Source organism: Oncorhynchus gorbuscha, linkage group LG09 (genome assembly GCF_021184085.1).
Source record: "Oncorhynchus gorbuscha isolate QuinsamMale2020 ecotype Even-year linkage group LG09, OgorEven_v1.0, whole genome shotgun sequence".
NCBI classification, from domain to species: domain Eukaryota; kingdom Metazoa; phylum Chordata; class Actinopteri; order Salmoniformes; family Salmonidae; genus Oncorhynchus; species Oncorhynchus gorbuscha.
Genome location: NC_060181.1, coordinates 51,262,376 through 51,287,928, shown reverse-complemented (window position 1 = coordinate 51,287,928; position 25,553 = coordinate 51,262,376). Strand labels below are relative to the sequence as shown.

At 41.5% G+C, this 25,553-nt stretch overlaps 1 protein-coding gene across 1 annotated transcript in view; it reads right to left on the bottom strand.

Annotated features, from left to right (window-relative positions):
- dnah7 (dynein, axonemal, heavy chain 7) overlaps positions 1 to 25,553 on the bottom strand; it is a 224,626-nt gene that overhangs the window by 61,842 nt on the left and 137,231 nt on the right. The window contains 2 exon segments of the mRNA XM_046362668.1: positions 18,432 to 18,767; positions 19,151 to 19,284. Coding sequence (XP_046218624.1) covers positions 18,432 to 18,767; positions 19,151 to 19,284 — 470 coding nt within the window.

Sequence of the window (25,553 nt, the reverse complement as noted above, 5' to 3'; positions counted from 1 at the left end):
GCTCAGTTACCTTAGCTTTCTTGGGAACAGGAACAATGGTGGCCCTCTTGAAGCATGTGGGAACAGCAGACTGGTATAGGGATTGATTGAATATGTCTGTAAACACACCGGACAGCTGGTTTGCGCATGCTCTGAGGGCGCGGCTGGGGATGCCGTCTGGGCCTGCAGCCTTGCGAGGGTTAACACGTTTAAATGTTTTACTCACCTCGGCTGCAGTGAAGGAGAGTCCGCATGTTTTCGTTGAAGGCCGTGTCAGTGGCACTGTATTGTCCTCAAAGCGGGCAAAAAAGTTATTTAGTCTGCCTGGGAGCAAGACATCCTGGTCCGTGACTGGGCTGATTTTCTTCTTGTAGTCCGTGATTGACTGTAGACCCTGCCACATTCCTCGTGTCTGAGCCGTTGAATTGAGATTCTACTTTGTCTCTATACTCACGCTTAGCTTGTTTGATAGCCTTGCGGAGGGAATAGCTGCACTGTTTGTATCCGGTCATGTTACCAGTCACCTTGCCCTGATTAAAAGCAGTGGTTCGCGCTTTCAGTTTCACGCGAATGCTGCCATCAATCCACGGTTTCTGGTTAGGGAATGTTTTAATTGTTGCTATGGGAACAACATCTTCAATGCATGTTCTAATGAACTCGCACACCGAATCAGCGTATTCGTCAATGTTGTTATCTGACGCAATTCGAAACATATCCCAGTCCACGTGATGGAAGCAGTCTTGGAGTGTGGAATCAGCTTAGTCGGACCAGCGTTGAACAGACCTCAGCGTGGGAGCTTCTAGTTTTAGTTTCTGTCTGTAGGCAGGGATCAACAAAATGGAGTCATGGTCAGCTTTTCCAAAAGGAGGGCGGGGCAGGGCCTTATATGCATCGCGGAAGTTAGAATAGCAATGATCCAAGGTTTTTCCAGCCCTGGTTGCGCAATCGATATGCTGATACAATTTAGGGAGTCTTGTTTTCAGATTAGCCTTGTTAAAATCCCCAGCTACAATGAATGCAGCCTCAGGATGTATGGATTCCAGTTTGCAAAGAGTCAAATAAAGTTTGTTCAGAGCCATCGATGTGTCTGCTTGGGGGGGAATATATACGGCTGTGATTATAATCGAAGATAATTCTCTTGGTAGATAATGCAGTCGACATTTGATTGTGAGGAATTCTAAATTAGGTGAACAGAAGGATTTGAGTTCCTGTAAGTTTCTATGATCACACCACGTCTCGTTAGCCATAAGGCATACGCCCCCGCCCCTCTTCTTACCAGAAAGATGTTTGTTTCTGTCGGCGCGATGCGTGGAGAAACCCGCTGGCTGCACCGCCTCCGATAGCGTCTCTCCAGTGAGCCATGTTTCCGTGAAGCAAAGAACGTTACAGTCTCTGATGTCCCTCTGGAATGCTACCCTTGCTCAGATTTCATCAACCTTGTTGTCAAGAGACTGGACATTGGCGAGAAGAATGCTAGGTAGTGGTGCACAAAGTGCGTGTCTCCGGAGTCTGACCAGAAGACCGCCTCGTTTCCCTCTTTTACAGAGTCGTTTTTTTTGGGTCGCCGGCTGGGATCCATTCCGTTGTCCTGGTTGAAAGGCAGAACACAGGTTCCGCGTCGCGAAAATCATATTCTTGGTCGTACTGATGGTGAGTTGGCGCTGCTCTTATGTTCAGTAGTTCTTCTCGACTGTATGTAATGAAACCTAAGATGACCTGGGGTACTAATGTAAGAAATAACACATAAAAAAAAAAAAAAAAACTGCATAGTTTCCTAGGAACGCGAAGCGAGGCGGCCATCTCTGTCGGCGCCGGAAGTATTCCAACTAAACCACTGAAAGAGCTGCTTCCTGTGCTTGGCCCTCCTATGTTGAACATAATAAACGGCTCTCTATCCACCGGATGTGTACCAAACTCACTAAAGGTGGCAGTAATAAAGCCTATCTTGAAAAAGACAAACCTTGACCCAGAAAATATATAAAAAACTAATCGGCCTATGTCGAATCTTCCCATTCCTCTCAATTTTCTTTGAAAAAGCTGCCTTCCTGAAGACAAACAATGTATACGAAACGCTTCAGTTTGGTTTTAGACCCCATCATAGCATTGAGACTGCACATGTGAAGGTGGTAAATTACCTTTTAATGGCGTCAGACCGAGGCTCTGCATCTGTCCTCATGCTCCTAGACCTTAGTGCTGCTTTTGATACCATCGATCACCACATTCTTTTGGAGAGATTGGAAACCCAAATTGGTCAACATGGACAAGTTCTGGCCTGGTTTAGATCTTATCTGTCGGAAAGATATCAGTTTGTCTCTGTGGATGATTTGGCCTCTGAAAAATCAACTGTCAATTTCGGTGTTCCTCAAGGTTCCATTTTAGGACCACTGTTGTTTTCACTATGTACATGTACACATACATGTCATTCAATAATTTCATCCAAACTGCCGTCAACAAGCCAGGCACTAAAATAGAACTTGGTTCTATTATTGATTGATGCTTGACGTGCTGCAAGTTCCGACTCTCCCATCTCCTCATTGTTTTTTAAGAGTATATACCCACGTAGATGATTGAAGGCTGAACCGAGGTCCTCACTCCAGTCCAGTTGGTGCTGGTAATGCACCTTGAAGTTGATTGCCAACCACCATATAAAGTCCACAGAAGAAGAAGACTGAAGGAGGAGATATCATTAGAAGCAAATTCAAGTAATCGCCTTTGAGTGTGAATTATATTATTATGCATACTGGATGGACTGGTTAACTTATGCTACCCTCCAACATTTCTACCCATGAGTCTGGGGGAGAACATATAGGTGATGTGTTTAAAAAAAAAATGTTTTAACCCCTCCCCCTCTTCAGAGGAAAACTATATTTGTTTTACAGCTTTCCAGCTACGTATACTGTGGCAGACGGTAGGGAGAGGTGAGGGAGTGGTAATTGAGGAAAGATATCTTGCAGATAGCTGGCTCCACCCCCAAGCCTTATATGGACTTCCTGCCTCAACAAGGAAAGGCTGTGCATGGGGATAAAGGAGGAAGCAGCCTGCACAAAAAGGCAGAGGTTGAGACGAGAGGTATGAAGAGTGAGAGAAATGAGGGCTAAAACTGTGTGATTGCCCATTGTGACCTGGACTGTTGGATGACCGGAGTGTGAAGATTAACCCCTGGAAAACGGAACGGACAAAGAGAACGGCTTGTGGAATGTGAGGTGATTGGTGAATTCCCCCTTCTTTCCATGTGTACGAAAATCCATAATAAACTTCCCCTTTGCATTCTATTTGTGCTACTGGTGCCTGTTTTATTGAACTTGGTGATGTGGAAACCCCACACCCTTGATCTTACTACAATACATACAATTTGCATACACACAGATTGTGAGCTAAAGATGAACACCTTTCCTAGGAGTATGATTATATTATTTATTGACTGACTATGGCTTTCCAAATCACCCAAAACTGCTAGTTGTAAGGGTAATTTTAAGTGCATGTTGTGGATTTTTTTACTTTAAAAAATAAAATAAAAATAACATTCCTGAACCTGTGACCAGAAACAAGCTACATGGATCATTTATTCTGGTATTGCCCCTATTGGTTCTGTCTCTTCACAGCAAAATCTACAGAACTGAGGTGGTTGTATACCCCATATATAGCATTCTGTTAGTGGCAATAATTTTATATAATTTAAATTGAAGTGTTGAATCAAGTGTAGTTTTTCTGTACCAGTTCATAAACCATGTGCCATGGAATTGGTAAATCAAATCTCTTCTCATTTATTTTGCAACCTGTATGGCACAGCTGTCAACATATTTCTCCTCAAATTAAACTGATTTGTCTTTTTATGCCTGTTCCTTTCAGCCAATTTGTATCTTTAATATATGTCAGGCAAACAAGTCCCCTACCGTCTCCCTTTTCTACTTGCCTGCCGCAATCATTTGGTTGTAAATTTAGATTGAGTAGACATTCCCATATATTTTAATAGCTACTTAACTCCTCCGTTTATATTCATATCATTAATAAATATAATTTTAAAAAGTAACTTTTTTCCATATTTTTTTTATTAATCAGTATATTTGAGTTTAACCTCTTACGTCGACCCGACACGCATGCGTCCCATCTAGCCATCTGGAAAATGCAAATGCGCCATGCTAAATGCTAATAGCACTCGTTAAAACTCAAACGTTCATTAAAACACACATGCATGGTACTGAATTAAAGCTACACTCGTTGTGAATCCAGCCAACAAGTCAGATTTTTAAAATGCTTATCGGCAAAAGCATGAGAAGCTATTATCTGATAGCATGCAACACCCCGAAATACCCGAAGGGGACGTAAACAAAATAATTAGCATAGCCGGCGCTACACAAAACGCAGAAATAAAATATAAAACATTCATTACCTTTGACGATCTTCTTTGTTGGCACTCCTAGATGTCCCATAAACTTCACTATTGGGACTTTTATTTTGATTAAATCGGTCCATATATACCCTAAATATCGATCTATGAATAGTGTGTGATCCAGGAAAAAACAGCGTTTTTAAACGCAACGTCATTTTTTAAAACTAAAAAAGTTGCCGATAAACTTTCAAAAAACACTTCGAAATACTTTTGTAATCCAAATTTAGGTATTAGTAAACGTTAATAATCTATCAAATTGATCACGGGGCGATGTGTATTCAATAGCTCCACGTCTTGAAATCATGTTCAGAAATTTCTACTCCAAAACATCCTGTCGGAGACCGGAAGGAATGGGCTCTCTCTCACTCGTTTGACCAATAAACAAAGGCCAGGCAATTGACAAGACTGGCGACATCCTGTGGAAGCTGTAGGACTTGCAATCTCAGCCCCATGTAATTTGGTTTCCCATAAACAATACATGCAAGTGGCGCATTGATACATTTTCCAGATTTTGGTGATCAGTTTTTCTTCCGCTTTTCGATGAAACACACGTTATGTTATAGTCACAGCCATGATTTAACCAGTTTTAGAAACGTCAGAGTGTTTTCTATCCACACATATGCATATACTATATTCCTGGCATGAGTAGCAGGACGCTGAAATGTTGCGCGGTTTTTAACAGAATTTTCGAAAAAGTAGGGGGTAGGATTAACAGTATTTTCTGGAGGATAAAACTGAAATTGTAACTAGCTTTGTATGGATTGCTTAAGGGCAATACTTTAATTCAACAAAATTTCATTTTCAATTAGTCAGAAATTAGGTTGTAATTTGTATAAAGGCAAAAATGCAATTTTTGAAGAAAGGATGAGCCTTAATAATCGACTGGAGAACCATATTGGGTTTAAGTACAATTTATGTATGAGGTTTAACACTTTAATATTTAATCATTTCAGGCCCCCCAAACTCATATTCATTATATACATAGGCATGCTTAATTTCTCTGGCTTAGCATTCCAAATAAAATGTAACATTTTTTGCTCATATGATTTTTTTTGGAGTAGGCAGTGCCATGAGTAAGTTAGTAAACTGTGATAGGACCAAAGAGTTCATCAATGTGATTTTTACATAAAAATGTACCTCTCCATGGTCGCAAAATCTTGTCCATGTTTGCTAGCTTTCTATTGAAATTGATTGTGGTAAGTTAATTTATATTTTCAGAGATGTGAATACAAAGTATGTCTACTTCACCTTCCACCCATTTAACCTTTCTAGCGCAGGCGTTCCTCTAGCGGAACCCCTCGACAACATTCCGCTGAAAAGGTGGCGCGCGAATGTAAAAAATATTTTTTAGAAATATGTAACTTTCACACATTAACAAGTCCAAATGAAAGATAAACATCTTGTTAATCTACCCATCGTGTCCGATTTAAAAAATGCTTTACAGTGAAAGCACAACATATGATTATGTTAGGTCATAGCCAAGTCCAAGAAACACACAGCCATTTTTCCAGCCAAAGATAGGTGTCACAAAAAGCAGAAATATAGATCAAACGAATCACTAACCGTTGATGATCTTTATCAGATGACACTCATAGAACATCATGTTACACAATACATGTATGTTTTGTTCGATAATGTGCATATTTAAATCCAAAAATCTCAGTTTACATTGGCGCATTACGTGCAGTAATGTTTTGATTCCAAAACATCCAGTGGTTTTGCAGAAATACTCATAAAAACATTGATAAAAGTTATTCTGTTATTCACAGAATTAAAGATAAACTTCTCCTTAATGCAACCGCTATGTCAGATTTAAAAAAATATATATGGATAAGGCATAATCTGAGAACAGCGCTCAAGTCCAATCCAGCTAGAGAAATATTGGCGATTTTGGAGTCAACAGAAGTTAGAAACAACACTATAAATATTCACTTACCTTTGATGATCTTCATCAGAAGGCACTCCCAGGAATCTCAGTTTGACAATAAATGACTAATTCGTTCCATAAAGTCCATAGTTTATGTCCAAATAGCCACTTGTTGTTAGCATGTTCAGCCCAGTAATCCATCTTCATGAGGCGCGAGCATTTCGTCCAGACAAAAACTCGAAAGGGTCCGTTACAGGTCACAGAAACAAGTGAAACGATGTATGGAATCAATCTTTAGGATGTTTTTAACATAAAATATCAATAAGCTTCCAACCGGAGAATTCCTATGTCTGAAGCAAAGCACTGGCATGAGAGGTAACTTTGTCAGGAGCGTGCGTCACGAGCATGAGACACTCTGCCAGACCAGTGACTCAAACAGATCTCATGAGCCCCTCCTTTATAGTAGAATCCTCAAACCAGTGTCTAAAGACGGTTGACATCTAGTGGAAGCCGCAGGAAGTGCAACTTGACTCCATAGACACTGTGTATTCGGTAGGCCAAGCTTTGAAAAACTACAAACCTCTGATATCCCACTTCCATGTTGTATTTTTCTCAGGCTTTCGCCTGCCATATGAGTTTTGTTATACTCACAGACATCATTCAAACAGTTTTAGAAACTTCATAGTGTTTTCTATCCAATACTAGTAATAATATGCATATATTAGCATCTGCGACAGAGTAGGAGGCATCTCACTCTGGGCACGCTATTCATCCAAAAGTGAAAATGCTGCCCCTCATCCCAAAAAGGTTAATTGGTAAGCTAAAAGGTAGTGTAAACACTATTTTTTTTACGATCCAATACGTAGTACGGTACACTTGTCATAATTAGGTTTTAATCCAGAGGCTAGAAGTGATCAAGACCTTTAATGAGAATGTGCAGCGATCCAGATTGCGGACTTAGAGTCAAAAAATAGAGTCATCGGCATACATTGACATTTTTGTTTTTATCCCCTGGATTTCTATCACATTGATGGTCTCGTTGGATCGAATTATAATAGCTAGCATTTCAATGGCCATAAAACATAGACATGGAAACAACGGACAGCTTTGTTTTACTCCTCACAAAAGCTAAATACTTTCTGAGAATTTACGATTATTTATTGTTTTACATCTGGGGTTGCTGTACATAACTTTAACCCATTGTATGACTCACCAAAATGAAAGTAATCCAGGCATTTATATATCAATTCTAGTCATACTTTATCAAAAGCCTTTTAAAAATCTGCTTTGAAGATCAGGCCTGGTATCTTTGATGTTTCATAATTTTCAATTGTTTTAAGTAACTGTCGTATATTATCTTCAATATATCAAAGTAAGAAACCTGACTGATCAGGATGAACAATATCTGGTAAAACCTTTTTTATTCTATGTTCTATGCATTTTGGCAGGTTTTCGCATCACAACATTGAAATGTAAGAGGCCTCCAGTTTTTAAAAATGGACTGAATCTTTATACATACCACCTGGGCCCTGTTTTAGTAGTAATGAAATCAGAACTTCTTGTGGAGTACCTGAAAGTCTACCATTTGTATAATAGCAATTAAAACATGCTAATAATTGATATTTGAGTACATCAAAAAAGGTCTGATACACCTCTACTGGTATACCGTCAAGCCCTGGTGTTTTTCCAGACTGAACATTTTCTAATGCATCAAAATGTTCCTCTTCTGTAAATTGGCCTTCACACGGGTCTTTCTGTAAATGTCTTAATTTTACATTATTATTATTACTATTAGGAAATAAATCCTAACATTTAACATCATTCAGTGGAAATAGAGGAGACTGAAAATAAAACATGCTTAAAATATTTTGCTTTCAAAATATAATTTGGGGAACCATGGATGACTCCATCATTTGTAACGAGTTTCTGTAAATTATGAGCTTTGGTTGTGAATGGTATGAACTTTGAACTCTTATTCACGACAGAAGTGATACCTCCTAGCCGTTGAGTTAGCGACCGCAGCTGCAAACGCAGGTTAGGAAGGAAAAGACAGAGTATCCCATCTACCACACAACGACGTTACTACAACTTATCCAAGTGACCAACAGATACATTCTTCAAAGGACAGAGAACTTGGTTTGGCAACACGGCCTTCCATCTACCACCAACCTACTGAAGCGCAGCTCAGAATAAATATTTATTGCATTTTCCTTTTCGAAATGGGCGGTAATTTAGAATGCATAATATAATGTATTCCCACTCTTTCACTCAAACCCCGCCCAGCATCGAATTTCAATGTGAAGGTGACGACCTACACTCCGGAAGGATGAATTTCGACTATACCAGCCAGAATATAGCATGAGCATATAGCATGGCAACTTGGTATGAACTTTGAACCCTTATTCACTAACATGCTGACCAGACCAGACACGTCGCGTGCACAAACGTTGCAAATTAAATTGAGAAATCCATGTTATTCAATTATTGCACCCACTGCTCGTGCGCGCCAATGAGTGTCTGCGACACCAAGGACTAATTGGTATTGGTACCAAGGACCATTCCTATTTCTGACGCAGATCGCGCTGAAAGTCCTGCCTCCCCCATCTCCTCATTGGTTTATAGAAGTAGGTACCCGCGTGCCATCTCCTAATTGGTTATACCCACGAGGGTGACTGAAAGACAAACTGTTTTGCCGGTAGTTGTGAAAGTACAATGAAAGTTTAGATGTGATCACCATATAAGTTAAACGATGAAAAAGCCTTGAAGGAGGAGAGATGACTAGAAATGATTCGGTTGGTCATTTTATGTGTAGATTAATTGTCGGAGTAGTGCATGGTCCTTGTGCATTTCAGGTAAAATAACAACTCAATGATTATATCCCAGGACAACTTAGCTAACAACAGCAAGCCAGCTAAATAGGACAAATTAATGTTAGCTAGCAAGTGCAAGCTAACTAGCTAAATTCCCATACATGTTTAATGATTTTCGACTTGTCCACAAATCAATGTCATTGGTTCAGAGTTTGTTTTATATTTTAACCTGCATGTCGTGATCGCGTTTGGTGTGGGGGGGCAAAATATATTTATGCACGATAGCGCACAATGGCGCATGTGCGCAGCAGTGTGGGTGCAATAGTTGAATAACATGGATTTCTAAATTTAATTTACGACACTCGCGCAAGCGACGTGTCCGGTCTGGTCAGCATGTAAGACCATCAGACAATCTTCCTGACTCACGATGCACTTTTGCGTCCAAAGGCAAACCCTTGGCCGCCAATTGGCGTTAGCCAGAGGGAAATATGGACAGTCCCATGATAACATAAATATCTATGCGGGTACTTTTTAAGAGAACTAAATCAAATAACATGGAAGACAGTAAGAAAAAAATATAATAGTAACAATAACATAAAATATTAATAGAAATAACAACAGCACAATCTTATATATGCATGCTCATATTTAGAAAGGCCTAGCAAGACGATAAGCATGTCAGCCCAGCATGCTCACTTCATTTGATTCAATTGTTGGAACATTTTTGAAAAAATGAAGAGAAAACAACCTAAATATATCACAAGACCAGTCCTTTTTTTATGTCCATTTACATGCTAGACATATTTCATGTAGTCCTTACTATATCCTGTTGTAATTCTGGCAAAAAAAGGAAGAAGGAAAAAGGAACATAGATTCGAACGGCCTCAAATTTGTACTTGCAGTCATTAGTCTTAGGCATCACACTGTCCATAAAGGAATACAACTTACAATCGACTCTGACATAGCCATGGAAAGATGGCCAAGAATACATGCAGTACTGACAATCCAGAGCAAGTAAACCTATAAAACCAACCCTCTCTCCACCCAGGGTCGTTGCTCTATCACCTTGGCTGTTTTACACCTTGGCCTATATCATTAAGATCAAGAATATAAAAGGCAGCATAAATAGCTTATATAGAAATATATAACATACCTCTCTCTTGAAGTGCTTCCAGAAGCCAGTTATTGTGTTGGTTCTACCGTTAACTTTAATCAGTTTATCCCAGTGTTGACAAAACCTAATTAATTTGCCGGTGTGTTTCAGAAAAATAATCATTGTTTACATTTTTATATCGAGATTTATTTTTTAAATGTAAAAGGGTAATGACACCAATTATTTTAGGATCTATAGGCCTATTCCAATAGAGAACCTAGGCAGGTTTTTAATTCTATAATCCTTTATCCTAAACTAAAAACAACCTTGGTATTTATAATGTACAATCTTGAAATTAAATAAATAAACATTCATAAGGTAAAAAGGTCACCCATCTTCTCCTTCCCCTAAATAAAAACTTGATATTATTTAAGTCCATATAGTCCAAAGTTCCATATTGCTTGAATAGAAACAGGATAAGTTCATCATACCCATCATGCATTACCATAAATCCAATCTTATTTTAAGTTCACATAGTCTACGGTTCCTTACTGCAGTAAACAAATAAATTATTTAAAAAAGTCCATTATGCCAAAAAAAATGTTTTTGTAAAAAACTAATTAATGCATATTTGTACTGCGTAATGCGGTGCAAATATGTATCGGGAACTACTTCAACTGGAGGTAGCTATCACTCACAGCCATGTTGTAATCTTTGAGTCCTTGAACATTTAGTTGTTTACATATAATTTATCGACCACAAGACCATTCTGCTTCCCTGCTCAGAGCCTTTTGAAAGTCATCTCTCCACTATTTAATGGGGAAATTGTTCATGAATAGAGAATGGGGTGTTCTTCAATTCCCAACCCTGTTTTAACAAGGCAACTTTCATTTTGCAGTGGCTTAGCATAGCAACGATCAGACGGGGTCTTCCCTCTGCTCTGCCACCGAAACGGTGAGCCCTTTGAAAATCAATAGTTTCCACCTGTTCGTCCGTCATTTTAAGATTACTGTCACACCCTGATCTGTTTCACCTGTCTTTGAGATTATCTCCACCCCCCTCCAGGTGTCGCCCATCTTCCCCATTATCCCCTGTGTATTTATACCTGTGTTCTCGGTTTGTCTTTTGCCAGATCGTCTTGTTTGTCAAGCCAACCAGCGTTTTTGTCAGCTCCTGCTTTTTCCCAGTCTCTCTTTTCTGGTCCTCCTGGTTTTTGATGCTTGCCTGCTCTGACACTGTACCCACCCGTCCTGACCACTCTGCCTGCCCCTGAGCCTGCCTGCCGTCCTGTACCTCTGCCCGTCCTATACCTATGCCCCACCTCTGGATTACTGACCTCTGTCTGACCTGACCCTGAGCATGCCTGCTGTTCTCTACCTTTGCCCCTGTTGCTGTAATAATCATTCTTACTTTTACACAGTCTGCATCTGGGTATTACCTTGATACCTGATAATTAATCATGAACACCTTGACTTGTCCTCCGTTGACTGATACTTTTCATTTATATCCTCCTTTATTCACATTTTTTTCATACTTCTGCACTTTAGAGCAAGTAATTTGGCCTTCATTGTTTTAATATCACAACGTATCCTCTCTGTAGTGCCTTTTAGGGAGTCCATGGTAGTTGTCAATATCTTATTTTCCCCTCGTATTTCTTCCATCAATGTATTACTATAATCCATTACTGTTTTTAAGGCCTCAGCCACCCCCAGTAACCCAGGCAATAGATCCAGCTTTTTTCAACTACTCACTCATGCTTGTAAGCAATGTTCTATATTCTGGAGACATATTTTTAAAAACATCGCCCTCCAATGTTGCATTTTGAATTTTAGAAGGCGGCTTGGCTTCCCTTCCGTTTCACTTGTAGAACTCGACGAAAGGTCTTCTCATGTTCACTTCGATGTATTTGTTTGTTTGTCAAGCATATCCAAATGCGAATCAATAAATAGTTCCATATTCTCTATATTATCCAGAATGTTTATTTCTCAGTTATCAGCTAATCCTACATTTTTATGAATAATTCATGGGACAAGCGTGCCTACCACACTGCCACCTGCCATGTCATCAATGCTCCTTCCCCAAGATTTTTCCACTAGGCGATGCTGTTGGTTCATTGATTGTGCAGGGCGGTTTACAGTTCGCCTACAATTATAGTGAAATTGTATTTGATTTTCAATAGCCTAGTAATAGGGAATTGTTTATATTTTCATAGTTAATTGGGTGACATACAGTATTACCTTTAGCTATACTGAATAATATTTTAAATGAAATTGATTGGACATGATTTGGAAAGGCACACACCTGTCTATATAAGGTCCCACAGCGTACAGTGCATATCAGAACAAAAACCAAGCCATGAGGTCGAAGGGACTGTCCATATAGCCGCAGAGACAGGATTGTGTCGAGGTACAGATGTCTGCAGCATTGAAGGTCCCCAAGAACACTGTGGCCTCCATCATTCTTAAAAGGAAGACGTATGGAACCACCAAGACTCTTCCTCAGGCCTTTATGGTGGAGTGGACAGACAGAAGCCACGCAGTAAAATGCATATTACAAACCACTTGGAGTTTGCCAAAAGGCACCTAAAGACTCTCAGACCATGAGAAACAAGATTCTCTGGTCTGATGAAACCAAGATTGAGCTCTTTGGCCTGAATGCCAAGAGTCATGTCTGGAGGAAACCTGGCACCATCTCTACGGTGAAGCATGGTGGTGGCAACATCATGCTGTGGGCCTCAGACTGGGGTGAAGGTTCACCTTCCAACAGGACTCCAAACCTAAGCACACAGCAAAGACAATGCAGGAGTGGCTTCGGGACAAGTGTCCGAATGTCCTTGATTAACCCAGCCAGAGCCCGGACTTGAACCTGATCGAACATTTCTGGAGAGACCTGAAAATAGCTGTGCAGCAACGCTCCCCATCCTCGCTGACAGAGCTTGAGAGGATCTGAAGAGAAGTTTTTTTATTTTTAATACACTTGCAAACATAAAAAAACAGTTTTTGATTTGTCATTATGGGTATTGTGTGTAGATTGATGAACAAAAAAACAATTTAATATATTTTAGAATAAGGCTATAACGTAACAAATTGTGGAAAAAGTCAAGGGGTCGGAATACTTTCCGAAGCCACTGTATGTTTCGTTGCGCAAATGTGTTACTATCGATGTTCCCGAACAGATTTCACTTGGTTTCCAAAAAAAAGCACTGGGTAGCTACAGGAACAGGGTTGTAGAGCCCATGGCATACAGAGTTTGGCTGGAATATCACCTGTCATGCAGCGAGAGCATGCTCCTCAGACAGTGGTTGATGCCTGGAGTTCTTATATGTAAACTCAGCAAAAAAAGAAAAGTCCCTTTTTCAGGACCCTGTCAAAGATAATTCATAAAAATACAAATACATTCACAGATCTTCATTGTAAAGGGTTTAAATACTCTTTACATTGCTTGTTCAATGAACCATAAACAATTAATGAACATGCACCTGTGGAACGGTCCTTAAGACACTAACAGCTTACAGACGGTAGGCAAGGTCATAGTTATGAAAACTTAGGACATTAAAGAGACCTTTCTACTGACTCTGACAAACACCAAAAGAAAGATGCCCAGGGTCCCTGCTCACCTGCGTGTGCGTGCATTAGGCATGCTGCAAGGAGGCATGGCCACCTGCAGACCGGCAATGTCTGTACCGTGAGATGCGTAAGATAGCGCTTCAGGGAGACAGGATGAACAGTGGAGGTGGAGGGTCCGTCATGATCTGGGGCGGTGTGTCACTGCATCATCGGACTCAGTTTGTTGTCATTGCAGACAATCTCAACGCTGTGCGTTACAGGGAAGACATCCTACTCCCTCATGTGGTAGCCTTCCTGCAGGCTCATCCTGACATGACCGTCCAGCATGACAATGTCACCAGCCATACTGCTCGTTCTATGCGTGATTTCCTGCAAGACAGGAATGTCAGTGTTCTGCCTTGGCCAGCGAAGAGCCCGGATCTCAATTCCATTGAGCACGTCTGGGACCTGTTGGATCGGAGGGTGAGGGCTAGGGCCATCCCCCCCAGAAATGTCCGGTGGAAGAGTGGGGTAACATCTCACAGCAAGAACTGTCAAATCTGGCGCAGTCCATGAGGAGGAGATGCACTGCAGTACTTAATGCAGCTGGTGGCCATACCCGATACTGACTGTTACTTCTGATTTTCACCCCCCCCCACACACTTTGTTCAGGGACACATTAATCAATTTCTGTTCGTTGCATGTCTGTGGAACTTGTTCAGTTTATGTCTCAGTTGTTGAGTCTTGTCCATACAACTGTTTACACATGTTTAGTTTGCTGAAAGTAAACGCAGTTGGCAGTGAGAGGATGTTTCTTTTTTTGCTGAGTTTATTTCTCAGCTGGTCATGTTAAGCACATGCTCTGCTATAAAAAAATTATTTTAGATATTATTAAAGACAATATTCACACTCGCTCCAGGAATGGGAAAAATATCCTTTCTTTTTTATTGAGCTAAGTACAATTATATTCTTCATAATATAAAATAATGGCACGGGACTTTTTAGCATATCTTGACAGCTAAATGAACAAGCCTACAGCCTATGGCATGGTGCATAACTAGATAACATACAGTTGACCAATTCATATTCTGTTCTTCTGAAATACGTTTTCTTCATGCTGTATCATGTTTATTTAGACCTTCCTAAAATAAATATTTGATTTATTATGATGGTGTATATTACATTTATTTATTAGACTTTTTTAAATGTAGAGAGCGGCTTGTATGTAGCTTTGCCGGATTAAGTGATATGACATGCTATTCTATAAAATAATTTCTCTATAATTAATATTACCTAAATCAGGTCAATGTAATTAACTAGAAAGTCGGGGCACCACAAAATAATGTTTATCGAGCTGTTATCTTCCAAATAAACTCTTAAAGACATCACTTTATTCAGTCACATCTGAAGGTTGTAAATTCTTGGTTATCTTCACGAACCCTGGCGAACATATTGAATCAGCAAATCAACATTTGGTTTAATTAGTAATTTACTAAATACCGAAATAATCAGACGGAATTATATCTATACAGAATAGACCATACATTGATTACAAATGATGTCATAAAGGAAAACGTCCCTTGCGGACCAGATATGATGGTTGGTTACACAAAGAAAGAGGGTAGGATTTTTTTAGGAAAGAGCGGGAAGACTGAGGAACAAAAAATATTTTGTGTGTCTATCGGGCCGTAGGCAGCTATGCTATCGTAAATACAGTATCTTATGCATTCTAAATAACCGCCCATTTGGAAAAGGAAAGTGCAAGGAATATTTACTCTGAGCTGTGCTTTAATAGGTTGGTCGTAGATGGAAGGTCGGGTTGCCCAGCAGGGATCTCTTGTCCTCTGAAGAATGTCTCTGGTGGTAAACTTGATACATTGTAGTATCGTTGTGTGTGTTAGACTGGGTACGTCGTCCGTTCTTTCCTAGCCCACGTTTACAGCTGCTGCTGCTAACTCAACAAACGGCTAGGAGGTAAGAGTTCAAAGTTCATACCAAGTTGCCATACTTTTAAGCTCGTGCTATATTCTGGCTGGTTTAGTCGAAATTCCTCCTTTCGGCATGTCAATAGTCACCTTCACATTGAACAAGATGCTAATTTTGTTAGGTTATTATCTGAGCCCTTTTAACGTAGGACCGTCGTCCTCACATCCTCGGAACAGAAAGTAGAATTTTCATCAACGGGTTTATATAGTGGTGAAAGGAGGGCATGTTTCATAGTTTACAACCAAAGTCTGTTCACTTGGGCGGGGCCTCTGAGTGTTCAGAGTTTTTATATGACAAACCATTCCCTCATTTAAGAAGCTAAAATTACATTTAATATTTTCACAAATAGTTTCATATTTAAACATTTAAATTGGACAACAATTCCATGTGAATCTGATAACTAGAATGTGTCGACTTTCCAAGATACAGTTTATGTCATCCTGTCATTAGTAGTAATGTCTCAGACAACAACTGATCTGAGATCATATTCATTAAGTACCAACACGTATTTTCAACTGGTTGGATTACCGAAATATGGTTCTGTTTCCCACCTTTCGATGTTACCAGACTCGCTATGTTACAAAGGCTTTACAAAATTCAACTCTATAGAGGAGAGAGAGAGAAAAGGGGAAAGGTATTTATGGGGGTCATAAACCTCCCAAACAGGCCAACATCATGATACTTGTATGCTTGGAGGCCTAGGATGCTAAATGTATTTATGTTAATTATCATAATCAACTCAAACCAATTAACCAATTATATTTTGAAAGTTTGAATAAGTTGTGACGCTCAACTACTGTATGACTCTTCTAACACTGAAAAGGTCGAAAGCTGCAATTAATTGTATGATGCCTGAAAATACTGCAGAGAAATTCAAACCCAATTGCAAACAGCAAGTTGGATAGATAGCAAAAACTACTTTGAACCTCTTTGTTCATCTAAGGCTGTGCTCTTGTTTCAAACACTATACCATCTTTAAAGGGATAGTTTACTCAGAATACACGTTAACATGATTTTACACCTACCATGGTTGTAGTTGATTCAATAAGGCAGTTTCTGGATATTTTGTTTCCTAATAGCAATATTTTGTTACTGTTAGCATTCTCAGTAACACAACATTAAACTGTTGCTATGCATGTGTAATAAAACTGTATATACTTTTTGAGCAACATTTTATGAGCATGTTGTTACATAATACTGTACACAGAAGAAATAGTCACTGTTCCTTATTCCACTGTAATAATGTAATAACTCTGTTATTATGCAATTAAATAAATTTCCTAAGTCCTATATAACAACAACGTTGCTATTGCATTAAGCAAAGTTAATACATATGTATAGGGACTTCATGTGAAGTGTTACCTTATGTCTCACTCATAATGAAAATGTATGTGTTAGTCATTTTGAAGCTGCAAGTGGTCTACTCTAATGTTGAGGTTATTCACGTCCATCATGTATTTAATTCTAGCTAGGCTATATTAATATTCAAGAGCCCTCCAAACCATATGCTTATAATATATTTAGACTGATTCAACTAACTGTATTTTGGTTCTTCATAAAATATTTGGCAGCCATCAGATAAATATTTGTTTTGCTTTCAAATAACTTGCATATATTCAAATACTTTAAAATATGATTTGTTTTTCTGAGACCTGTATTTGAATATCGAAGGAAAACGTTGCCAATAGTTGACTCACCTCCAGTATTCGAAAAGTTGGTATTTTAAAATAGACTACAAAATACAACTATGTTCTGCAAAGGTCTGCTATGGTTCAACACTTCTGACGGTTCGTTACAATATGTCAATGTAGCCTACTTGTATCTGTCCCTACTAAAAAAACATAGGTTTATAGGTTTAACAGTAGCCAATGATACAGCTTAGTCAATGCTTTGTCAATCATTCAAAGTGGCTACAGTACCAAAAACCCATCATTTGGCAAGAGCTAAAACATTGCCCATGCAAATTATGGAGTGCAAACTCTGACAGCAGACATGCAACAAGTAATTTATTAGTTAGGCTACATGCTGCATTGACAGTTTATTCTCATCTGCCATCACTTCTACTCATTATGCAGAGAATATATTTAGTGGGTTATGATGGAACCCCTTCCCCCCTACTGTATTTATCTTATGAAGTGGCCATTAAATCTCAGTGATGCCACTGCATTAAATCAAACATACTTGTTGATTCAAACAAGGGCTGCCAAGACTCTAGGACTGTAGCCTGTTCTGCAGTCTGCTTCGAGCTAGTGTGTTTTGATGTGTCTGTCAGTGCATTAGGCGTCCATTTTGGATTCAGTGTTTACACTTAGGTTAAAGGAGCAAGCAGTATTCACAACTTTTAAAGGCTGTCACATAAACACACTGCCAGGCTGGACAGTAATGTGTCAATAAGCTGCAGCTATGTAACCAGCAATGTCTTTGTCTGTGACAACAGACAACCAATTATTTACCGTAAGGATAGGAAGGGGTGGGGAGCTCACTCACTTGAATGAGTAGTTTATCTACTTTTTATTTCCTTTTCACCACTCTTTGGGGCCATATTTATGCAGGGTATATGAATGCACTGACATTCAAGCTTATTTGTCCTATGCTAGACAATGTTAAAAATGTCATTTGACTTCAATGGAATACTTCCGCTTACTAACTTTCAGCATCCACATGACACGCTAAAAATGTGTGGAAATCAGAAACACACGATCTGCAATATTTGTATTCTGCCGAAAATATTTTCATCACTATTTGCTATTTAGCTAGCTACCTCTGGTCCAGGATGTCACTCTTGTCCGAGTTGTCGATGGAAGCGATGAAGAGGTTGATGAACCAGGTGAGCGAGTACTGGTACATGGGCTCAATGTTGGCCAAGTCTGCGATGGAGAAGAAGAGGATGGCAGAGTGCACAGCAATGGGAGTGTAACCCATGCGTGTCTCGTCGATCTTCACCTCCGTCACCTCGGCGATGGCCTGCTTCTCCGAGATCTCGTTGGCCAGAACCTTAGACGAGGAGAGGATCTTGACGGCCGTCTCATCCTCCAGGATGTTGCCCTCTGAAGAGGACAGCACCTCCAGGATCTTGTCCTCGATCTCCTGCAGCTGCCTGGGGGGAGGGGGTGAAAAGGTAATGTGATTAGTACCAGAGTCTACTGTGCTACCTGTTCCTTTGTTTGAACAGACTGAAGGATTGGAACTCCCCCATTTGTTGATCATGATTTCCTTTTTTAAACTGATTTATTTATTGGTATTGCTTAAATCAAACGTCTCTGGTGATCATGTGACGTAGCCTATGACATTAACTTTTGGCAATGCAGATTTCTATCAAACAAAAGCAAATCTTTATATGTGCTCTCTCTCTAAGACACATGTTAGTAAGGAGCTCCCCTCACCTGGTTGTCTAGGTCTTAATTGAAAGAAAAAACTCAAAACCAACAGACACTAGGCCCTCCATGGAATAAGCTTGACAACCCTGCACTAAGCCATTACCTCTTGTTCTCGGCCCCCTGCAATATGAGGGCCTGTTTCTCCTCCTCCAGGTCAGGCCTCTCCCTGGCCACCACGATGCCCAGCAGCTGGTCCTGCATGCCCTCGGGGGTGATCATAAAGTTCAGCAGGGTCACCTACAGTGCAAACAAACACAATACATCAACCTTCACAAATGACAAACATCCACTATAGAGTTTACAGTAGTGTGTGGGGTGGCAGTTAGCCTAACAGTTAAGAGGCCGCTGGTTCGAATCCCCGAGCCGACAAGGTGAACAACCCTAATTGCTCATGCGGATAAGAGCGTCTGCTAACATGAGAGTGAGAGTGAGACAAAAATATCTCCTTTAGGTGTGCTCATTTAATGGTTCGCACTTCACTACTATCGATCCCACAGTGGTAACTTTTACCTTAAGCTACTGTAATAGCATTTTTTTAAAGCTACAGGAATAGCCTTTTTCCTCTATCACAAGTGAGAGAAGTGAGCACATCTCAACCCACACATCCAGTCCTTAGGGCCTACTATCCGAGAGGTTAAAAGCCTATATCTTGGTATCTACTCCCCACTCTAATAAATGAGTGCACTTCTCCAGGCATCTAATTAAATTTATATTAATGCTAAGGCCTGCTCAGCTGGTGGTAAAGACTCTCAAAGCCTGTATAAATCCCGGAGCTGCCATTTTCAAATCATTTTCAAATCTGTGCTCCCTGCAGTTCCTTTGGCCTGGCTTAAAAGGTGTATATGAAACATTTTAGCAGGGCAAACAACTGTTACAAAACAACTCAACAACCACCCAGTATCCTATTCACAACAAATAGTAATCTAATTTCACCCCTAAAACTACTTTTTATGTGCATTTGAAGAGACATCACTGGGGGAACCACTGAGTGCGCACTGGCTGTCATGTTTTGTCATTGGTTATCATGGGGAACCACTGAGTGCGCACTGGCTGTCATGTTTTGTCATTGGTTATCATGTCTTGTCTCTGTGCTTCCCTTCTATTCGTTTCCCTCTGCTGGTCTCATTAGGTTCTTTCCCTCTTTCTATCCCTCTCTTCCCCCTCTCTCTCTTCTCTTTCTATCCCTCTCTTCCCCTCTCTCTCTTCCTCTGCAGTGCCTTGATAGACTCTGGGGCTGAGGGTTGTTTTATGGACGAAGCATGGGCTCGGAAACATGACATTCCTCTCAGACAGTTAGGGAAGCCCACGCCCATGTTCGCCTTAGATGGTAGTCTTCTCCCCAGTATCAGATATGAGACACTACCTTTAACCCTCACAGTATCTGGTAACCACAGTGAGACCATTTCCTTTTTGATTTTTCGTTCACCTTTTACACCTGTTGTTTTGGGTCATCCCTGGCTAGTATGTCATAATCCTTCTATTAACCTGTTAGTCCTACCCACACCGTATTCGGTAGCGTAATCATAGCCTCAAGCTCATTACCATAACGCAACGTTAGCGATTTCTAAAAATCGCAAATGAAATGAAATAAATATGCCTATCCTCAAGCTTATCCTTTTCTTAACAATCCTGTCGTCTCAGATTTTCAAAATATGCTTTAGAACCAGAGACAATCAATAATTTGTGTAAGAGTGGTGATAGCTAGCTTAGCATTTAGCGTTAGCATTTAGCACGCAACATATTCACAAAAACCAGCAAAGGGATCAAATAAAATAATTTACCTTTGAAGAACTTCAGATGTTTCAATGAGGAGACTCTCAGTTACATAGCAGATGTCCAGTTTTTCCTGAAAGATGCTTGTGTAGGACACAACGTTCCGTTTTGTTACTATGCATTTGGCTACCGAAACTAACCGAAAATTCAGTCACCTACACGTCAAACTTTTTTCAGAATTAACTCCATAATATCGACTGAAACATGGAAAACGTTGTTTGAATCCATCCTCAAGGTGTTTTGTCATATATCTCTTCATTGAAATGCCATTCCTGGAAGCCTGCATTGTTCTCAGATTCGGATGGAAAAATACTGGTACCTGACTTTTGCGCACCAATTTCCACGCAGACACCGTGCGGGACCCCTGGTAAATGTAGTCTCTTATGGTCAATCTTCCAATGATATGCCTACAAATACGTCACAATGCTGCAGACACCTTGGGGAAACGATAGGAAGTGTCCGTTCATTCCTGTCGCATTCACAGCCATATAAGGCGATCATGGAAAACGTGCCATCAGAAATCCTGTTGAATCCTGGTCGCTCAAACATCTTGGTTTTGCCTGTAGGTTTTGTTCTAAGGCACCCACAGTAAAAATCTTTGCAGTTCTGGAAACGTCAGAGTGTCTTCTTTCCAAAACTATCAATTCCAAGCATAGTCGAGCATCTTTTCGTGACAAAATATTGCGCTAAAAACGGGCACGTCTTTTTATCCAAAAATGAAATACTGCCCCTAGAGTCTTAACCGGTTAATTGGTCTAGTAATTCTATCCTATCCTGGAACGTTTCTTGTCATGTGAAGTGTTTAATGTCTGCTATCCCTCCTGTTTCTTCTGTCCCCTCTTCTCAGGAGGAACCTGGTGATTTGACAGGAGTGCCGGAGGAATATCATGATCTGCGCACGGTCTTCAGTCGGTCCAGAGCCAACTCCCTTCCTCCTCACCGGTCGTATGATTGTAGTATTGATCTCCTTCCGGAGACCACTCCCCCTCGGGATAGACTATACTCTCTGTCGGCTCCCGAACGTAAGGCTCTCGAGGATTATTTGTCTGTTTCTCTCGACGCCGGCACCGTAGTGCCTTCTTCCTCTCCCGCCGGAGCGGGGGTTTTTTTGTTAAGAAGAAGGACGGTACTCTGCGCCCCTGCGTGGATTATCGAGGGCTGAATGACATAACGGTTAAGAATCGTTATCCGCTTCCCCTTATGTCGTCATCCTTCGAGATTCTGCAGGGAGCCAGGTTCTTTACTAAGTTGGAGCTTCGTAACGCTTAACATCTCGTGCGCATCAGAGAGGGGGACGAGTGGAAAACGGCGTTTAACACTCCGTTAGGGCATTTTGAGTACCGGGTTCTGCCGTTCGGTCTCGCTAATGCTCCAGCTGTTTTTCAGGCATTAGTTAATGATGTACTGAGAGACATGCTGAACATCTTTGTTTTTGTCTACCTTGACGATATCCTGATATTTTCACCGTCACTCGAGATTCATGTTCAGCACGTTCGACGTGTACTCCAACGCCTTTTAGAGAATTGTCTCTACGTGAAGGCTGAGAAGTGCGCATTTCATGTCTCCTCTGTCACATTTCTCGGTTCGGTTATTTCCGCTGAAGGCATTCAGATGGATCCCGCTAAAGTCCAGGCTGTCAGTGAGTTGCAGCGCTTTCTAGGTTTCGCTAATTTCTATCGGCGTTTCATTCGTAATTTCGGTCAAGTGGCAGCCCCTCTAACAGCTCTTACTTCTGTCAAGACGTGCTTTAAGTGGTCCGGTTCCGCCCAGGGAGCTTTTGATCTCCTTCAAGAAGCGTTTTACGTCCGCTCCTATCCTTGTTACTCCTGACGTCACTAAACAATTCATTGTCGAGGTTGACGCTTCAGAGGTGGGCGTGGGAGCCATTCTATCCCAGCGCTTCCAGTCTGACGATAAGGTCCATCCTTGCGCTTATTTTTCTCATCGCCTGTCGCCATCGGAACGCAACTATGATGTGGGTAACCGCGAACTGCTCGCCATCCGCTTAGCTCTAGGCGAATGGCGACAGTGGTTGGAGGGGGCGACCGTTCCTTTTGTCGTTTGGACTGACCATAAGAACCTTGAGTACATCCGTTCTGCCAAACGACTTAATGCACGTCAAGCTCGTTGGGCGTTGTTTTTCGCTCGTTTCGAGTTCGTGATTTCTTATCGCCCGGGTAATAAGAACACCAAGCCTGATGCCTTATCCCGTCTCTTTAGTTCTTCTGTGGCTTCTACCGATCCCGAGGGGATTCTTCCTGATGGGCGTGTTGTCGGGTTGACTGTCTGGGGAATTGAGAGACAGGTTAAGCAAGCACTCACTCACACTGCGTCGCCGCGCGCTTGTCCTAGTAACCTTCTTTTCGTTCCTGTTTCTACTCGTCTGGCTGTTCTTCAGTGGGCTCACTCTGCCAAGTTAGCTGGCCACCCCGGCGTTCGGGGTACACTTGCTTCTATTCGCCAGCGGTTTTGGTGGCCTACTCAGGAGTGTGACACGCGCCGTTTCGTGGCTGCTTGTTCGGACTGCGCGCAGACTAAGTCAGGTAACTCTCCTCCTGCCGGTCGTCTCAGACCGCTTCCCATTCCTTCTCGACCATGGTCTCACATCGCCTTAGACTTCATTACCGGTCTGCCTTCGTCTGCGGGGAAGACTGTGATTCTTACGGTTGTCGATAGGTTCTCTAAGGCGGCACATTTCATTCCCCTCGCTAAGCTTCCTTCCGCTAAGGAGACGGCACAAATCATCATTGAGAATGTGTTCAGAATTCATGGCCTCCCGTTAGACGCCGTTTCAGACAGAGGTCCGCAATTCACGTCACAGTTTTGGAGGGAATTCTGTCGTATGATTGGTGCTTCCGTCAGTCTCTCTTCCGGTTTTCATCCCCAGTCTAACGGTCAAGCAGAAAGGGCCAATCAGACGATTGGTCGCATATTACGCAGCCTTTCTTTTAGAAACCCTGCGTCTTGGGCAGAACAGCTCCCCTGGGCAGAATACGCTCACAACTCGCTTCCTTCGTCTGCTACCGGGCTATCTCCGTTTCAGAGTAGTCTGGGGTACCAGCCTCCTCTGTTCTCGTCCCAGCTCGCCGAGTCCAGCGTTCCCTCCGCTCAGGCGTTTGTCCAACGTTGTGAGCGCACCTGGAGGAGGGTGAGGTCTGCACTTTGCCGTTACAGGGCGCAGACTGTGAGAGCCGCCAATAAACGTAGGATTAAGAGTCCTAGGTATTGTCGCGACCAGAGAGTGTGGCTTTCCACTCGTAACCTTCCCCTTACGACAGCTTCTCGCAAGTTGACTCCGCGGTTCATTGGTCCGTTCCGTGTCTCCCAGGTCGTCAATCCTGTCGCTGTGCGACTGCTTCTTCCGCGACATCTTCGTCGCGTCCACCCTGTCTTCCATGTCTCCTGTGTCAAGCCCTTTCTTCGCGCCCCCGTTCGTCTTCCCTCCCCCCCAGTCCTTGTCGAGGGCGCACCTATTTACAAGGTACGAAAGATCATGGACATGCGTTCTCGGGGACGTGGTCACCAGTACTTAGTGGATTGGGAGGGTTACGGTCCTGAGGAGAGGAGTTGGGTTCCATCTCGGGACGTGCTGGACCGTTCGCTGATTGATGATTTCCTCCGTTGCCGCCAGGGTTCCTCCTCGAGTGCGCCAGGAGGCGCTCGGTGAGTGGGGGGGTACTGTTATGTTTTGTCATTGGTTATCATGTCTTGTCTCTGTGCTTCCCTTCTATTCGTTTCCCTCTGCTGGTCTCATTAGGTTCTTTCCCTCTTTCTATCCCTCTCTTCCCCTCTCTCTCTTCCTCTCTCGCTCTCTCTCCTTATCGTTCCGTTCCTGCTCCCAGCTGTTCCTCATTTACTCTTTTCACACCTGCCCCCTATTTTGCCCTCTGATTAGAGCCACTATTTCTCCCTCTGTTTTCCGCTTCTGTCCTTGTCGGATCCTTGTATAATGTTCGCTGTTCTGTGTCCTTGTCTCGCCCTGTCGTGTTTTATCTTCTTCAGATGCTGCGTATGAGCAGGTGTCTTAGTCTGCTACGGTCGGTGCCTTCCCGAAGCAACCTGCAGTCTATGGTCGAGTCTCCAGTCAGTCCTCGCAACTACGAGTGGATTTCAGTTTTTCCTGTTTTGTTTTCTCCTTGATATATCCAGGATTATTACTTTTGTCATATACTGGAATAAAGACTCTGTTTTCGTTAAGTCGCTTTTGGGTCCTCATTCACCAGCATAACACTGGCACTGCAAACATTGTGCACATGTAGCTATCCTATGAAATTATTTTGCAACAAAATGTTCTTACAATTTTTATTTAGAAGATTCTGACACAATATACCAGCACACAAATTAGATGTTACAATGTTTTGGATAAATAATTTACAGATCCACAGTCCATGTCAATAGAGATGAATAGGTGACAAGGTGATTTGCAAAGCCTATTCATCAATGAAATATGCTGATCACAACAGCTGTAAAATCATAATAATAACACAGTAATTTTACAACAAAAAATAAAAAAACATAGGGATGGATTGATCAGGGGATATTCATTCAATAAAAAAATGTATCTGTCCAACTCAATGCCTATCCACGGGAGTAGCCTACCCATACATCCAAAAGACTACTGACAGGGAACGTACAGTGCATTCGGAAAGTATTCAGACCGCTTGACTTTTTCCACATTTTGTTACCATTACAGTCTTATTCTAAAATGTATTAAACTGTTGTTTTTTTCCCTC